At 43.2% G+C, this 15749-nt stretch overlaps 1 protein-coding gene across 1 annotated transcript in view; it reads left to right on the forward strand.

The window, feature by feature from the left end:
- Positions 1–15749, forward strand: part of LOC143723099 (uncharacterized) — a 103397-nt gene that overhangs the window by 13296 nt on the left and 74352 nt on the right. The window contains exons 2-6 of the mRNA XM_077215045.1: positions 78–178; positions 3922–5609; positions 7147–7168; positions 7277–7357; positions 8026–9610. Coding sequence (XP_077071160.1) covers positions 79–178; positions 3922–5609; positions 7147–7168; positions 7277–7357; positions 8026–9610 — 3476 coding nt within the window. The 5' untranslated portion in view covers position 78. The remainder of the gene's footprint in view (positions 1–77; positions 179–3921; positions 5610–7146; positions 7169–7276; positions 7358–8025; positions 9611–15749) is intronic.

The raw sequence follows: 15749 nt of genomic DNA on the forward strand, positions 1-15749 counted from the left end.
AGCCTGGATAATACTGGTAGTCAGTGAATTAAAAGACGCGTTCAGGATCAATAACTGGTGTGTGTTTGTGTGTTTAGGATGGCTACAGTGGGAGTGAATGTGATTGAGACAGCGGCTCTAGGGAGACCCTTCCAGCTGGGGATGCTGTATGACTGCAGGAAAGATGCTCTGATACCAGGTACACAAAACATCTTGGGTTACAAATGTAAAAGGTTCCCGGAGAAGGGGAACGAGACGCTTTATATAACAAGACGCTATGGGGAACACTTCAGCTATGACGTCTCTATCTGTGTGGCCGTCAGTATAAAAGGGCTCCTGAGGAACACGTAATTCCCTTCTTCATCTGAAGGAGACGTGACAGGCAGCCCGAAAGATTGGCAGTGAGACGCAGGGTCTCGTTCCCTTTCTTAGGGAAACAAGGCTACATTTATTACCCGAGACGTTCCCTTTGAATTGGAACTTGCACTACATCTATGGGGAACAAATATCTACTCCACCATGCTGAGGGGAATACATGCCCTATTGGCCATGACTAAGCACTAAAAAAGACAACTTTCCTGATCTCCCCAAAGGTACACACCAGCAAGCTGTCAGTGACACTATTCCCTACGGCCACTGACCAACCTACATACCCTAAACGAGGAAAGTCGTTGCAGGGCCAAGTGGTAGGACTCGGCCCAAGGGCAGAGCTCAGAGGCTTGGAATCATTTACATACTGAAAGATTCCTTTAAAGGAATATGGCCTGGCTTGCATAGAGACCTGGTCTGTCAATTCAAAGCATCAACCCGTAGATTCACCAGGGAAGCTGACTCCTGCTATCCTAGCCTGGTCAGTCTACAACCTGTCTGCCTAAGCAGAATCTCTAGATTCAGAGGCCTCCAATGAGAAGGTATTGCAACAGGCAGTAACCACTTCACAACAGATTCCAGAGACGGAAGTACTAGAAAACAGAGACTTAGCATATCGACCCTCCATGCGAGGGGAGTAACTCTGTAGGCCTGTCGCGATAATCAATAAATCAATTAATCGCACGATAAAAAAAATGAGCTCGATAATTTTTCCGGACGTGATAATTTCCATTTGCATGCTTGTTTTGTTTTCCTCTTCTCTCTCTCTCTCTCTCTCTCTCTCTACCAATGAGACTGGATGACAATATCAACGCTGACCGCCACACATTGATTTTCGAATGTTTTTTTTTTACTGAGCCTATTTACAATCGTATTTGATTGCAGAGCGCCGTAGCGCGTACATCTCTCTCTCGCGCGCGCGCTCTTTCACCCTCATATGAGCCGTCTATGGCTTAAATCAAACTTAATTCACGCACACATATATGAAACACTTGTCTTGCATACACATATATTAAGTAGTCAAACATACATGTACACCGCTGAATGCTCAAACAAATACATATGAAATGCACAACGACACACCTAAAGTCGCTCACGCACATACACGCAAACTCTACACACACGAGAACGAGATGCGCGCACACACACACTCTCCACGCACATCATATGAGACACGCGTGCGCACAAAAACTCTCCACGCACATATGAGATGTGCGCACACATAGACATCATATGATGTCTCTGCGCGCGCACACACAAACTCGCGCACACTCATATGAGACGCGAGCGTGCGCGCGCGCACACACACACACACACACACACACACACACACACACACACACACACACACACACACACACACACACAAACTCGCGCACAAAGTCAATGAGACGGAGCACACACACACAAACTCTCCGCGCACATACTCATTTGAGACGCGAGCACACACACACAAACTAGTGCACATACTCATATGAGACGCATGCTCACACAGTAGGTACATGATGCATATGATTCTCAGTGTGAACGGAAGTCACACATTGGTAAGTACATTTTTTGTTAACAGAGACTAAGACTCCATTGCTTTTATTGTTTTTGGTTGTTTTGCTCATTTAAATAGTCTTTAGAAATAACTTTATTGATCTTTGAAAAGGTGTACCTGCATTATTATGCCATTATCATTATTTTAGATGAAAATGGTCCCAGAACGACAATATTATCGTTTATTATCAATATTATCGTTTATCGCAATAATTTCTTGGACAATTTATCGTCCAGCAAAATTTGTTATCGTGACAGGCCTATAACTCTGTAACTCTACAGTAGCTCTGCGGGAGTGGAGAACATGATGACCCTCTAGAACAAGGGGAGAACTGACCAGCTCACTGGAGTAAGCTTATAAAGGAGGCCTACAGAAAGTCCTTCAACTTTAATTTTTGTTGTTAAATGGGCCCCCAGAACACCTACCATTAACTATCCTCAGGGAGCGAAGCACTCAGCTATACCAACCCCCTCAAACGAGGGGAGCACTACACAGACTCGGCCCAAATAACAGTTCATCCAGGAGGCTGAAAGCCCATCACTAGACAATACTGCTATATGGGCTCTAGAGAGCAAGGCACTCTGCATACTGACCCTCTAACAAGGGGAGTACCAAACTTAGCCTACAGGAGTATCTTAAGGAGGCTCACGGACAGCCTAACAACTTGCTATTGCAGATTGTGCAGAGCCCTAAGGAGCAAAGCACTCTACGTAATGACCCTCTAATTGAGGGAACTACTAGCTAATACACTAGAATTAACCTATCAGGGAGGCTTACAGAGAGACTTGATACTTGATACAAATGTACACAGAATTCTAAGGAGTGCTTAGTATAACAGCCCTTCTCAGGAAAGGGCATTATCAACCATGTTCAACCTAAGAAAGCTCAGCTGGAAAAGTGGATCTCAACAGGATGACTAGCATAAGAGGAGGCCTATCTACATATTATACTAGAGACAGCCCTACCAAGAACAGAGCTCCCAGAGAATCATGCCACTGGAAAAAGCTATCGAGGCGGAGGTCAGGGATTGCAGAATTCGGAAGGAAGTCTTTCTAAACGAGAGGAGGTAATATTACCTCATGCTAACGCTGCTTAATGAGGAGGCTCACAGAGAGCCATGCCACTCTATATTGCCAACATTAAAGGGATAGTTCACCCAAAAATGTAAATTAGCCCATGATTTACTCACCCTGAAGTCATCCTAGGTGTATATGACATTCTTTCAGACGAATACCATCGGAGTTATATTAAAACATGTCCTGGCTCTTCCAAGCCTTATAATAGCAGTGAATTACTGTATGTTTTTGGAAGTCCATCAAAGCGCATCCATCCATGATTAAAGTGGTTAACACGTCTCAAGGGGTTAATAAAGGCCTTCTGAAGTAAAGCGATGCCTAACAAAAAATCCATAAATAAGACTTAATCAACTAAACTGACTAGCTTCCGGCAGACGGCCGTAAGCCATGATTTACAGAGAAAGATTAACCCTTGACCTTGACGCACAACGGTTGCCCAGCCCTGTCTGTTAGAACCGCGAGAGGGGTCAAAGCTCACGCTACTCCTACATCTACGTCACACATTGTCAAGTGTTACTCTTTTGGCGCAAGTCGACTTGGCTACGGCCGTCTGTTTCTTTATGCTCTGGGTATTGTAGGGCAAAAGTTTTGTAGATTATATAATTTGCAGCAGTGAATACATGCATCATATTGTGAACATAATGAATGATTATCAGTTAGATTATCAAATTAGACTTCCGCATAGGTTTTTCTGCATATCAATTACTGCATTGCTGTAAGTGGCAAAGACCAATTATGTTTACACATATTTCAAAGGAGATTGATCATGCATTCTCCAGTGTCTATTGGTAGGGAAAGGGATCCTAATAAGCATGTACCATATAAGCACACTTCAGAAAGCTTTTTTTTTTTACAAGAGATGCACATAGCCCTACAGTGGGATAATTTAATCAATATTGTGTTTATAGACATACATATTGACTCGACTGTATTAAACACTTTATACTTTTGCAGGAATCACACTGTGGGATCAAGAAAAGCTACAGCAGAGTCTACGAGTCCGTCCCCAAATTAACACAAATTTTAAGGTCACAGCTTCAGACTCCATTCAGGACAAATCAGCCTTACTGAACATTGACGGCTCTCTGAAACTGAGTGTTTTAGGTGGACTCGTCAATGTCACTGGAGCAGCCAAATATCTCAACGACACCAAGAAGTCCTTCAAACAGCAGAGACTGACGCTACATTATCATTCAACCAGCAGATTTGAAGAACTGAGCATGAACCACTTGGTACCTGCAAATATAGTTCATCATGAGGTGCTTGATAATGACGCAGCGACACATGTGGTGACAGCAGTGCTGTATGGAGCAGACGCCTGCTTTGTGTTTGATAGAGAAGTTTCCTCAGATGAGGAAATAAAGACAGTAGAAGGAGAAGCAAAAGTGGCCTTTGAGAAGCTCAAATTAATTTCAGTAGACGTAAACAGCAATCTGAAGATGAATGACGCTCAGAAGAACGCAGTCCAAAAATTCACATGTACGTTTTATGGTGACTTCCAGTTACCGTCTAACCCGACCTCTTTTGAAGATGCGTTGAAGGTTTTCACTGATCTTCCAAACCAGCTGGGAGAAAAGAAAGAGCTGGCGGTTCCTCTGAGAGTTTGGCTTTTTCCTCTGGACAAACTTCTCTCAAAAGCTTCCAAACTTCAGAGAGACATCAGCATGTATCTAATCATGGCGATTGAATCAGTGATTGAGAGTTTAAATACAACTGAGATGAAATGCAGTGATCTTCTGAAAGCTTTGCCTGCTTTGACTTTTACTGAATTTCATGATAAAATCCTACAAATGAAGCGCAACTGCTACATGTACAAACTGAGACTCATGGAGAAACTCGGCTCTCTGCTGCCAAACATCCGTGGAGACGTGATGAGGGAAACTGACCTGAACGACCTTCTACAAGAAAATGATCAATCTCCATTTAGCGAAAGTGACCTTGCAGAATGGCTGAAAGAGAGAGAAAGAGAGTCTGATGTCATTAAACTAATGCTCAGACAGCTGAAGGATGCTGGTGCACAGGTAGAAGACAACATAGATCTGATCTTGATGAATCTGGAATTTGGAAATGTGATCTGTTACACATTTACATCACTGAACTGCTCAGACATGCTGCCTCTTCAACAAAAGGCCTATCTGAATCCTTTAACAAAAGAAAAACATGAGAACAGTCCTGATCCAGAGCAGAAGTCTTGGCTCACTCCCGAGATCCAAAAGACACTGAGGAGCAACTTGAAGATATTTAAGAATTTGATTGATTCAAAAGTCCGTAAATCAGCCAAGTTCATTGTGTCCTCAAAGGAAATGAAGAATAATCCAGGTTCCTGCATTCTGCTGTATGAAAGTGAATGTGATGAAGCCGTTTGCTTCATTCCTCCATCCAAACCAGCCTGTCCAATCACTGAAGAGATCAAAGATAATAGTGTGGTTCTGAAGCTTCCTCCATCATGTCCTGAAACAGTGGAGCTCAGATTACTGTATAAACGGAAGCAGGATAAAGTCTGGTCATCTAAACCTGTGCTGACGGACCAACTCACAGTTACTCTGACTGATCTAGGAACAGCTGTATATGAGATCAGATGTGCAGCGCTGGGGAAACTCGACTACACCGTATACAGTGACGTCACTGAAGTTGTCACAGAGGTATGATGATAATTTATCAGCTGAAGAAAAAATACATGAGAAGCTTTATGACAGGGGTTCTCAAAGTTTTCATAGGTGAGGGCCAATTTAGTAACCCAACATTGAACTGAGGGCCGCCAATGGGGCGGGGGAGAAAAAGAAAAAAAACTGAAAAGAAAATCCCATTTGAAATAATTTTAATGACCAGATTGCATCTCTACAGTCTACATTTATTGCAATAAACACATTTGAATTCATAACTGAGGCAAAACCTGGCGAGTTTTTATTAACAGAAACTTTTCAAATAGAAGCTTACCAAACAAGTCATCATCATTCATATCTATCATTGCCTGTCAGTCGCGTTTCCATTATTGCAGATTTTCGCAAATGTTTTGCGCTATTATTATCTCTTTTTTTTAACCCCCAAAACTGAAAAACGAAAAATTTACGGTTGTTGTCTTTTTAAAACGCAAAGTTGAACACCAACATTGTAATTTTAACTGGCAACAGCAACTGCTGCGCAAAAAAGTTAATATCGAACGACTTTTTCAGATTTTTGTTTAAATTACTTTTTGCCCCTTTATTAAACATTTAAAATATTCACAAATTAATATGGAAAACATGTCGATTTTACTGGTTTTCTAAGGCCAAATTAGAACCTGGAATTTATATTTTTCCCGCAGTGCTGAATGAGAAGAGCCATATAGACTATATCCTGTGTCTCTGGAACCACAGCCCACAGAAAGGGGATTTATAGGTGAGTTATAGGCGAATGATAATAAATGTGTCTGAAAAAACAGCGAGGCATTTTAATTTTTATTAATTATTGTTTTCTAAGTGTCGGCTAAAAACATATCTCCATCTCCGCTGTTAAGCAGATGCGCTTTTAGAGAGAAATGCACCTTTCGTACGGATTACATAATCAGAAGGTATTAGCTTTTGCTTTCGATTCGAATTTGTTTAAAAGTGGACATTTCAAGCTTTCGCCTGCATAGGTTATATTGTTTCAGTTCTCGCGCTCCAGTTCACGGAGATCATGAAAGCGCGTAGGCTAGCTACTGATTGTTTTATTTTATTTTACAAAAGCACAATGTTTTCTTTGTGTTCTTTCTTTCTTTGAGTTTACACAAATAAAAGTAGTTGCGAATAATGTATTATTATTTTCTGTATGACCAGAAATGATAGAGTATTTTAAGTTGTCTCCACTGTTGATAGGAAAATGCAAGTGTTCGCGCTGGCGAAAAATTTGAAAGGTAATGGAAACGCGGCTATTAATAAGCTTGTCATTAAGTCACACTGAATATTGATTACTTGGTCAACATACCCTTTTAAATTGCAATGGGATTTGTGGTGCTGTTTTCGGCCGCTAAACACCACTAAACGGATAGATTAATTTTTTCAAAGCAATGTACAGTTTTAACAGTTTTTCAGATGTTATCGCGGGCCGCCAGAAATGTTTCGGCCCGCGGGCCGCACTTTGAGAACCTATGCTTTATGAGAATGAGTAATCGATAACTTCTTATTTTGGTTTTTAATTATTATCAAATATTTCCTCTAGAAAAAGGACAGTTTGGTTACTGGTGAGTCATATATTCTTCCTGCCCATCTTTTTTTTTTCATTTTCAAAAGAAACTAATTTAATTGTGGTGGTCTGTGAATAAGAACAGTTGTATGCGTGTGTGTTGCAGGCATTGACTTTAAAGGAGAGGGTCACTCGATCCCTATTACTAGCTCTGAAAAGAAGGTCCTGGAGACCAACAACTCTCAGTGTATGTGCCTCTTTTTCATAAAAAAATTTTTTTGGGGTGAGACTACCGTTCTAGCTGAATAAACTTATGTTACAGACACAATTCCAGTGGGTTAGTTCACTCCTACTTTGGTAGATTGCCTTTCATTAGTTGATAGATTAGATATCACTTTCCACAGACTAGGTCTATGGCACTATGTTGACACATAGCCTTGCAGGTTTAAGTCTTGTTGCTTCACATTATGCCACAAATACTGTCAGTAGAGCTTAAAGAGAAAGTACACCCCAAAATTATCATTCTGTCATAATTTACTCTGTATGACTTACCTTCTTCTGTAGAACACAAAATTCGATATTTTGAAGAGCGCAGGGAACCAAACAATATCAAACCACTTTAATTGCATGGCTTTTTTTTGTGGTAATTTTTCTAAATATCTTCATGTTCCACAGAAGAAAGTAATACAGTTTTGAACATGAATCATTCCTTTAAATATGTTGGCGGCTCTCACCTGTTCCAGTCTGTTATCCAAACTCTAGTAGCACAGAAGTGAGTTTCTAGTTCAGTGTTGAGTGTTTTATGTTCTCTAGGAAAAAAAGTTCTTAATATAGAGTAGATAATGTTATTGATGTAAATGTGATTAATGAAAAGCATGTGAAGTGAAAGTAGCTGAACTGTGTTTGTGTCTGTAGTATCAGAGATGTTCAAACTGAGACTGATGGAGGAGTTTCGGTATCTGGATGAAGAAATATCACCTGGTCGAAGACAACTACTGAATGATGTCTTCATTGAGCAGCACATCACAGAGGAACCAGATTCTCACATCAATAATAATAAAGAAATCATAAGCAACAACATTTTCGAAATCAGGACAGTTCTGATGAAGGGTGAAGCTGGCATTGGCAAAACTGCGGCTGTGCAGAAGTTCATACTGGACTGGGCTGAAGAGAAATTAAAACATGACATCGAATATATATTTCTGATCCCTTTCCAGAAGCTGAACATCATCAGAGAGACGGTGAAGGTGTGCAGCTTCATGGAGCTTCTGCAGCGATGCTGTGAAAACACTGAACATCTGAATCCTGAGTCTAGGATCATGCTGATCTTTGATGGACTAAATGAGTTTAAAGTTCCTCTAGATTTCCAAACCACAAAGAAGATTAAAGATCCAATCAAACCAGCCTCAGTCTCTGATCTCCTGACAAACCTCATCATGGGAAATCTGCTTCCTAACGCTCGTATCTGGATCACCAGCAGACCGGCAGCAGCCAATCAGATTCCTGCGCGGTTTATTGATCGTGTGACAGAGATCCAGGGCTTTAATGATGAACAGAAGGAGGAGTATTTCAGAAAGAGCATTAGTGAGCAGATTATGGCCAATAAAGTCATTAGTCACATCCAGAAATCTCCATGCATCAACAGCATGTGTTATTCACCAGATTACTGCAGAATCATCGCAGCGATTCCAGAGGAAATGTTCAGAACAGACGAGACCGGTTCAGATTTCCCCAAGACTCTCACTCAGATGTACAGCAAACTCGTGTTAGCTCAGACTGAACTGAATCCAGAGAGAAAAGAGACCATCATCGCTCTGGGGAAAATAGCCTTTGACCTGCTGGTAAATGCCAACTCTCTCTTCTGTGATGAAGATTATGAACTCAGTCCTGAACGTGTTAAAGCAAGCTCATCAATCATAAAAGTGATAGATGAAAAAAGAAAGTCCTTCTGTTTCATGAATCACCGAACACAGGAGTTTCTGGCAGCTTTGTATGTGACTGATGTCATTAATGGAGGAAACCCACTCCATATCAGAGATCTCTCCAGTCTGAAACTCGGAGAGCAGAGCTTCACAGACTATAACTCACTCCAGAAAGTGTTCGACAGCACTTTACAAAAACAGATGGATCTCTTCTTCTGCTTCTTACTGGGTTTCAGACTGGAGTCCAGTCAGATTGCTTTAAAAGACCTCCTGACACAGAGAAGAAGAAGCTCTTCATCCAGTCAAGAAATAATTCAACACATCAAAACAATGATCATGAAATCCTCTTCAGAAAATGCAGTGGAAAGCAGTCTCCTGTTGGACTGTTTGAAAGAGCTGGATGAGCGTTATCTAATCCAGGAGATAAAGACACGGCTGAAATCTGGACTCTCTCCTGATGAGTTCTCAGCTCTGATGATTGCGCTGCTGAACCCAGAAGAGAAGCTGGAGGAGTTTAAATATCATCAATCAGAAGAACTGAAGCCTCGACCAGTGCTCAAAACATCTGGAGAACATGAGTGAGTAAATACATATGAGCTGTGCAATGCATAAAAATAACTACTTTCCTTTAACTGTCTAAATGTTTAAAATGTATTGATTATATATTGTAGCCCAGCAGTAACATTTTTAATTCAGTGTTTAAACATTGCTCTTATTTAGTTCTATCAGCCATGGAAAGCCTATTATACGCATTTGGTATCCGTTCAGATTTTCAGCTGAAAAGTCAGTACCTGGTGATTGAGCTGGTGTAACTCTTGTCAGTCAAATGTTCTGTAAGGATGAGTTGATAGAGACAATAGAAAAGCACTGGTTGCATTATTCCGGCCATTCACAAAACACCGGAATACATGCAACCGTTCCCCGGAACGCCGTCCCTCCTCAAAACTACTTTATCTCCAGCCCTGCATAAGTATTGTAATGAACCTCATGAACAGCCCTACGGTGGTCAAAAACTCTCAATAGCCAGTAAGTTGAATCAAAAAGGGTTTACACTTTATTTCAAATAGATAAGACTCTTGATCACGGATACCAGTAGAGAGACGAATGAGAGAACAGACACACAAAAAGACCCGCAAGGCACAAGTTATCTACACACAGTAAGTTTCACGCTTAACACGTCACACAGTGCTTTAAACTCAACGGGACACCCCAATCCATAGGCACACGTGAACACAAGTATAGGGCGGAACTCTTCGGTCTCAATTCCCCGACCTCCCTCCCTGGCCCGCTATTCGTTACACACTCACAACAGTTCATTCATACAGGAATAAATTAAAAGCACTTCCCTCCCTCAGGTGTAATCTTCCGAGGTAATTGGTGACACTCTAATAATTTCCCCCCTCTAACTATCCTCTCTCGCCCCCAAGGCAGCTAACTACCTAACTATCTTCATCTCCGGAGGATCTTTTGTCCCCGAGAGACAGCCAAGACGCTCTCCACAGGTCACCACCCCAGAGAATCTCTCGCTTGCCCCACACCTCTCTTTTAAAGTCCCCTTTGTGTCCGTCCACAGGTGAATGCCATCACAGCAGTCACGTGTTCGCCCAATGACGACACACTACACTATTCCCCCTCTAATCCAGAAGGACTCGTCCTCGAGTCAAGGTGATAATCCTTAGTCCAAACCGGTAACTTCCTCTGTCGTGGAGGTCGAACCATCTCTGCAGGAGTCATGATGTTCTGCGCAGAGCCCCCCCATCGTACAGGGGCTCCACTGTTAGCCCCGGGCTATACTCCAACTTTGACCGCGCTAAAGGCACTGATGAGCTATGTTGAAAATTTCCCTCCTTTGTTCCCACCGAGCAGGATTTTCCCTCTACAGATGGTAGTCCCTCAGCCACGACCGGAGGCACACGTTGAAGGGTCGATAGTTCGGTCAGTCGCTGCAATGGTGGTTGTACAGCCTCATCGTTTCCCTCCAGACTCTCTGAAACAGATCGGGAAACATATGGTTTTAAACGATTGTAATGAACAACTCTAGTAGCCCCACCATCAACTGACTGTAACTGGTACAACTCATCCGACACTCGCTCCATTACTTTAAAGGGGCCCATGTAACTTCTCTGCAATTTGAAGCAAACCCCTTTTTTCCGAGCCTTATTTCGAACCCAGACCAGTTCCCCCACTGAGTAATACTGTACCTGAGCCCGAAAATCAAAGTACTTTTTCTGCTGGGAAGAAGCCTGCAACTGATGTTGCTTTACTGCCCCAACAACAGTGGACAAAATTCCTGACATACGTTGCACATATTCACTTGGAGACTCAAAAGCCTCTTCCAAGTTCACATTCAACATAAGATCCACCGGTAATACCATCTCCCTCCCAAACACGACTTTATGGGGGGTAAAGCCAGTAGTGGCATGGACGCTACTACGATACGCCATCATCACATATGGTAATAAAGAATCCCAATTCTGTTGATTCTTATCCACAAAAATTTATAGCATAGAAAGCAAGTTCCTATTAAAACGCTCAATGAGCCCATCCGACTGAGGATGATAGGGGGGCGTACGCGTTTTGTTAATCTCCAATAATCTGCAAAGTTCCTGAAACAAAGTAGATTCAAAATTCCTGCCTTGATCAGAATGAAGGCTGCGAGGGACACCATAACGGCAAACCCACTCCTCCACTACCACTTTAGCAACTGATCGTGCTTCCTGATTTGGCAAAGCAAAAGCTTCTGTCCACTTAGAAAAATAGTCTCCCACAACCAAAATATAACGATTTTTATCAATGGTTTCAGGAAGTGGACCCAAAATATCCAAAGCCACCCGCTCGTAAGGGCGAGACGTGACCGAAGGACACATCGGGGCCTGTGGAGTTCGAGCTGGTAGCTTCCGTGAGCCGCAGTCCGAGCACTCCCTACACCACCTCCTCACATCGGCAAACCACCCCGGCCAATAGAACCGATCTTTAACTTTTCCTTGTAGCTTTTGCACCCCCAGATGGCCACCTGTAACCACATTATGCAACATGGCTAACAATTTCGAAACCAAACACTTTGGAAGTACCACCTGTACTTTATCAGCTGCATCAGAATTTCGTGGAGGCAGTCGCACCAATAACTGGTCCTGTATCTGAAGCTGATCCCATACTCTTACAAATTTCTGCAGTTCAGGGTAGTTTCTTACCTCCCCACGCTCCTCTAGTGGCTTAGTTAGCAACTGAAACATTTGCCCCAACTCACCATCCTCCCTCTGCAACCTAACCATATCATCTTCCAGCTTTTCTCTAGACGGTGGCCCTACACTCGTCTTAGCCACCTGTACCACCCTCACAGGACAGGTTTCCTCAGTCACCACACCCCCAACCTGGTCTGACACCTGACCCGAAATTACACTGAGGCCCGGCAATCTCGATAAAACATCCGCGTTAGTATGTTGTTTCCCTGACCTATGCACAATCTTATATTGGAAACTTGCTAACTGTTCTAGCCAGCGGGCCAACTGTCCTTCAATCCCTTTAAAATTATGCAACCACCGCAGGGAACTGTGATCTGTACGCAACACAAACTCTGCCCCTAAAAGGTAATGCTTGAAATGTTTCATAAATGTCACCATACTCAACAATTCCTTTTTGGTGGTGGCATACTTGCGTTCTTGTTTTGTAAGGGATCGACTTGCATAGGCCACCACCCGTTCCATCCCCCCCTCCACCTGGGATTGTACAGCCCCTATCCCAACATCTGAAGCATCAGTATCCAAGATAAATCAGAATCAGAATCAGAAAGAGCTTTATTGCCAAGTGTGCTTGCACACACAAGGAATTTGTTGTGGGTCTGAGGCTTCCAGTGGAAATATACAAATACAGATACAACAAGAAACATAATACTACAAATTATAAGAATAAAAAATAGAAATAGAAATATATGAGAATAAAGTATCACAGTTGGGTTTAGTCAGAATAGTCGACATTTACAGATTTACAGATTATGAACATATTTACAGTGTTTTGAATATTATAAATAAATAAATCTACATATAAGTATCACATGAGTTGTAGGGTATTGCACTAAACAGTGGGAGTATTGCACTTAAAGCATATGTCTTGGAAGATATGTTAACTGTTCAGGAGGGAAATGGCCTGTGGGAAGAAACTGTTCCTGTGCCGAGATGTTCTTGTGGCCAGTGATCTGAGTCGCCGTCTAGACGGTAATAGTTCAAACAGGTGGTGTCCAGGGTGAGTGGAGTCTGTGATGATTTTACCTGCTCTCTTCCTCACTCTGGAAGAGTACAGGTCCTGGAGGGATGGTAGGGGGGCACCAATAATCCTCTCCGCAGTCCGGACTGTCCGTTGTAGTCTCCTGATGTCTGATTTGGTAGCTGAACCAAACCAGACAGTGATGGAAGTGCATAAGACAGACTCAATGACGGCTGAGTAGAACTGAATCAGCAGCTCCTGTGGCAAGTTGAACTTCCTCAGCTGAAGAAGGAAGTACAGTCTCTGCTGGGCTTTTTTCACAACGGAGTCAATGTGATTATCCCACTTCAGGTCCTGAGAGATGATAGTGCCCAGGAACCTGAATGACTCAACCGCTTCCACAGTGCTGTTCATGATGGTGAGCGGGGGGAGTGCTGGGCTGTCCCTCCTGAAGTCCACGATCATCTCCACTGTTTTGAGCGTGTTCAGCTCAAGGTTGTTATAAGTGCACCAGACAGCCAGCTGTTCAACCTCCAGTCTGTAAGCAGACTCGTCACCGTTTTGGATGAGACCGATGACAGTGGTGTCGTCTGCAAATTTCAGGAGCTTGACAGTGGGGTCTTTAGAAGTGCAGTCATTAGTGTACAGGGAGAAGAGCAGTGGGGAGAGAACGCACCCTTGGGGTGCGCCAGTGCTGGTGGTGAGAGTCCTGGATGTGTGTTTCCCCAGTCTCACTCGCTGCTGCCGGTCCGTCAGGAAGCTGGTGATCCACTGACAGATCGAGGATGGTATGGAGAGCTGGGTCAGTTTGGCTGTGAGAAGATCAGGCATGGTGGTATTGAAGGCTGAACTGAAGTCCACAAAGAGGATCCTTGCATAAGTCCCAGGTCTGTCGAGATGTTGCAGGATATAATGCAGTCCCATGTTGACTGCATCATCCACAGACCTGTTTGCTCTCTAAGCAAACTGAAAGGGATCCAGCAGGGGTCCAGTGATGTCCTTCAGGTGGGCCAGCACCAGTCTTTCAAACGACTTCATGACCACAGACGTGAGAGCGACAGGTCTGTAGTCATTAAGTCCAGTGATTTTGGGTTTTTTGGGGACAGGAATGATAGTGGAGCGTTTGAAGCAGCAGGGAACTTCACACTGCTCCAATGATCTGTTGAAGATCTGCGTGAAGACCGGGGCCAGTTGGTCAGCGCAGGCTTTTAAACAAGCAGATGAGATGCCGTCTGGGCCTGAGGCTTTCCTAGTCTTCTGTTTTTTGAAGACTCTGCTCTCGTCCTCCACACAGACCTTAAGCTCAGGTTGGATGGCAGGAGGGGGGAGTGGGAGTGCAGGAGGTGATGGTGAATGTGTGAAGTGCAGATCAGACCGGCTGTGTGGTGTGAATGAGGGCTTTTCAAATCTGCAATAAAATGAGTTTCAATCATCAGCCAGGTGTTGATTGTCCACAGATTGGGGGGATGGTGACTTGTAGTTGGTGATGTTCCTCAGGCCATTCCAGACTGATGATGGGTCGTTGGCTGAAAACTGGTTTTTCAGAGTAGCTTCTTTTAGCAACTCTGATCTCCTTTGTCAGTCTGTTTCTGGCCTGGTTATACAAGATTTTATCCCCACTTCTGTAGGCATCCTCTTTGGCATGACGAACATGTTTGAGTTTCCCAGTAAACCATGGTTTATCATTAGTAAATGATAAGAATGTCCTGGTAGGAATGCATGTATCCTCACAGAAACTTATATATGATGTTACAGTATCTGTGAGCTCATCCAGATCGTTGGTAGCAGCTTCAAAAACAGTCCAATCAGTGCAATCAAAGCAGGCCTGTAGATCATGCTCTGCTTCATTAGTCCATCTTTTTACAGTCCTTATTACAGGTTTAGCTGATTTCAGTTTCTGTCTGTAGGTCGGTATGAGATGAACCAAACAGTGATCAGATAGCCCCAAAGCTGCCCGTGGGACGGAGTGGTACGCATTTTTTATTGTGGTGTAACAGTGGTCCAGTATATTACTGTCTCTTGTGGGACATGTAACGTGCTGTCTGTATTTTGGTAGTTCACAGGAAAGATTTGCTTTATTAAAATCCCCAAGAATGATTAAAAGAGAGTCAGGATAACTTTGTTCCGTTTCAGCTATTTGTTCAGCCAGCTGTTGCAGCGCTGCACTCACGCACGCGTCTGGAGGGATGTATACATTCACGAGAATGAAAGAGGAAAACTCCTGAGGCGAGTAGAAGGGTTTACAGTTTATGAAATGTGCCTCTAAATTAGGAGAGCACATCTTCTTCAGTGTTGTTACATCTGAACACCAACTTTCGTTAATGTAGAAACACAATCCACCACCTCTCGTTTTCCCCGTTAGCTCCGCGATGCGATCCGCTCGGAACAGCTGGAAGCCCGGCAGATGTATTGCATTGTCCGGTATGGCTCCACTCAGCCAGGTTTCAGTGAAGCACAGAGCAGCAGAGTTTAAAAAGTCCTTGTTAGTGCGGGTGAGGAGAAGAAGTTCGTCCGTTT

The sequence above is a fragment of the Siphateles boraxobius genome, unplaced genomic scaffold, assembly GCF_051911475.1.
Source record: "Siphateles boraxobius isolate OS27281-9 unplaced genomic scaffold, OSU_SipBor_1 69, whole genome shotgun sequence".
In the NCBI taxonomy this organism is placed as follows: Eukaryota; Metazoa; Chordata; class Actinopteri; order Cypriniformes; family Leuciscidae; genus Siphateles; species Siphateles boraxobius.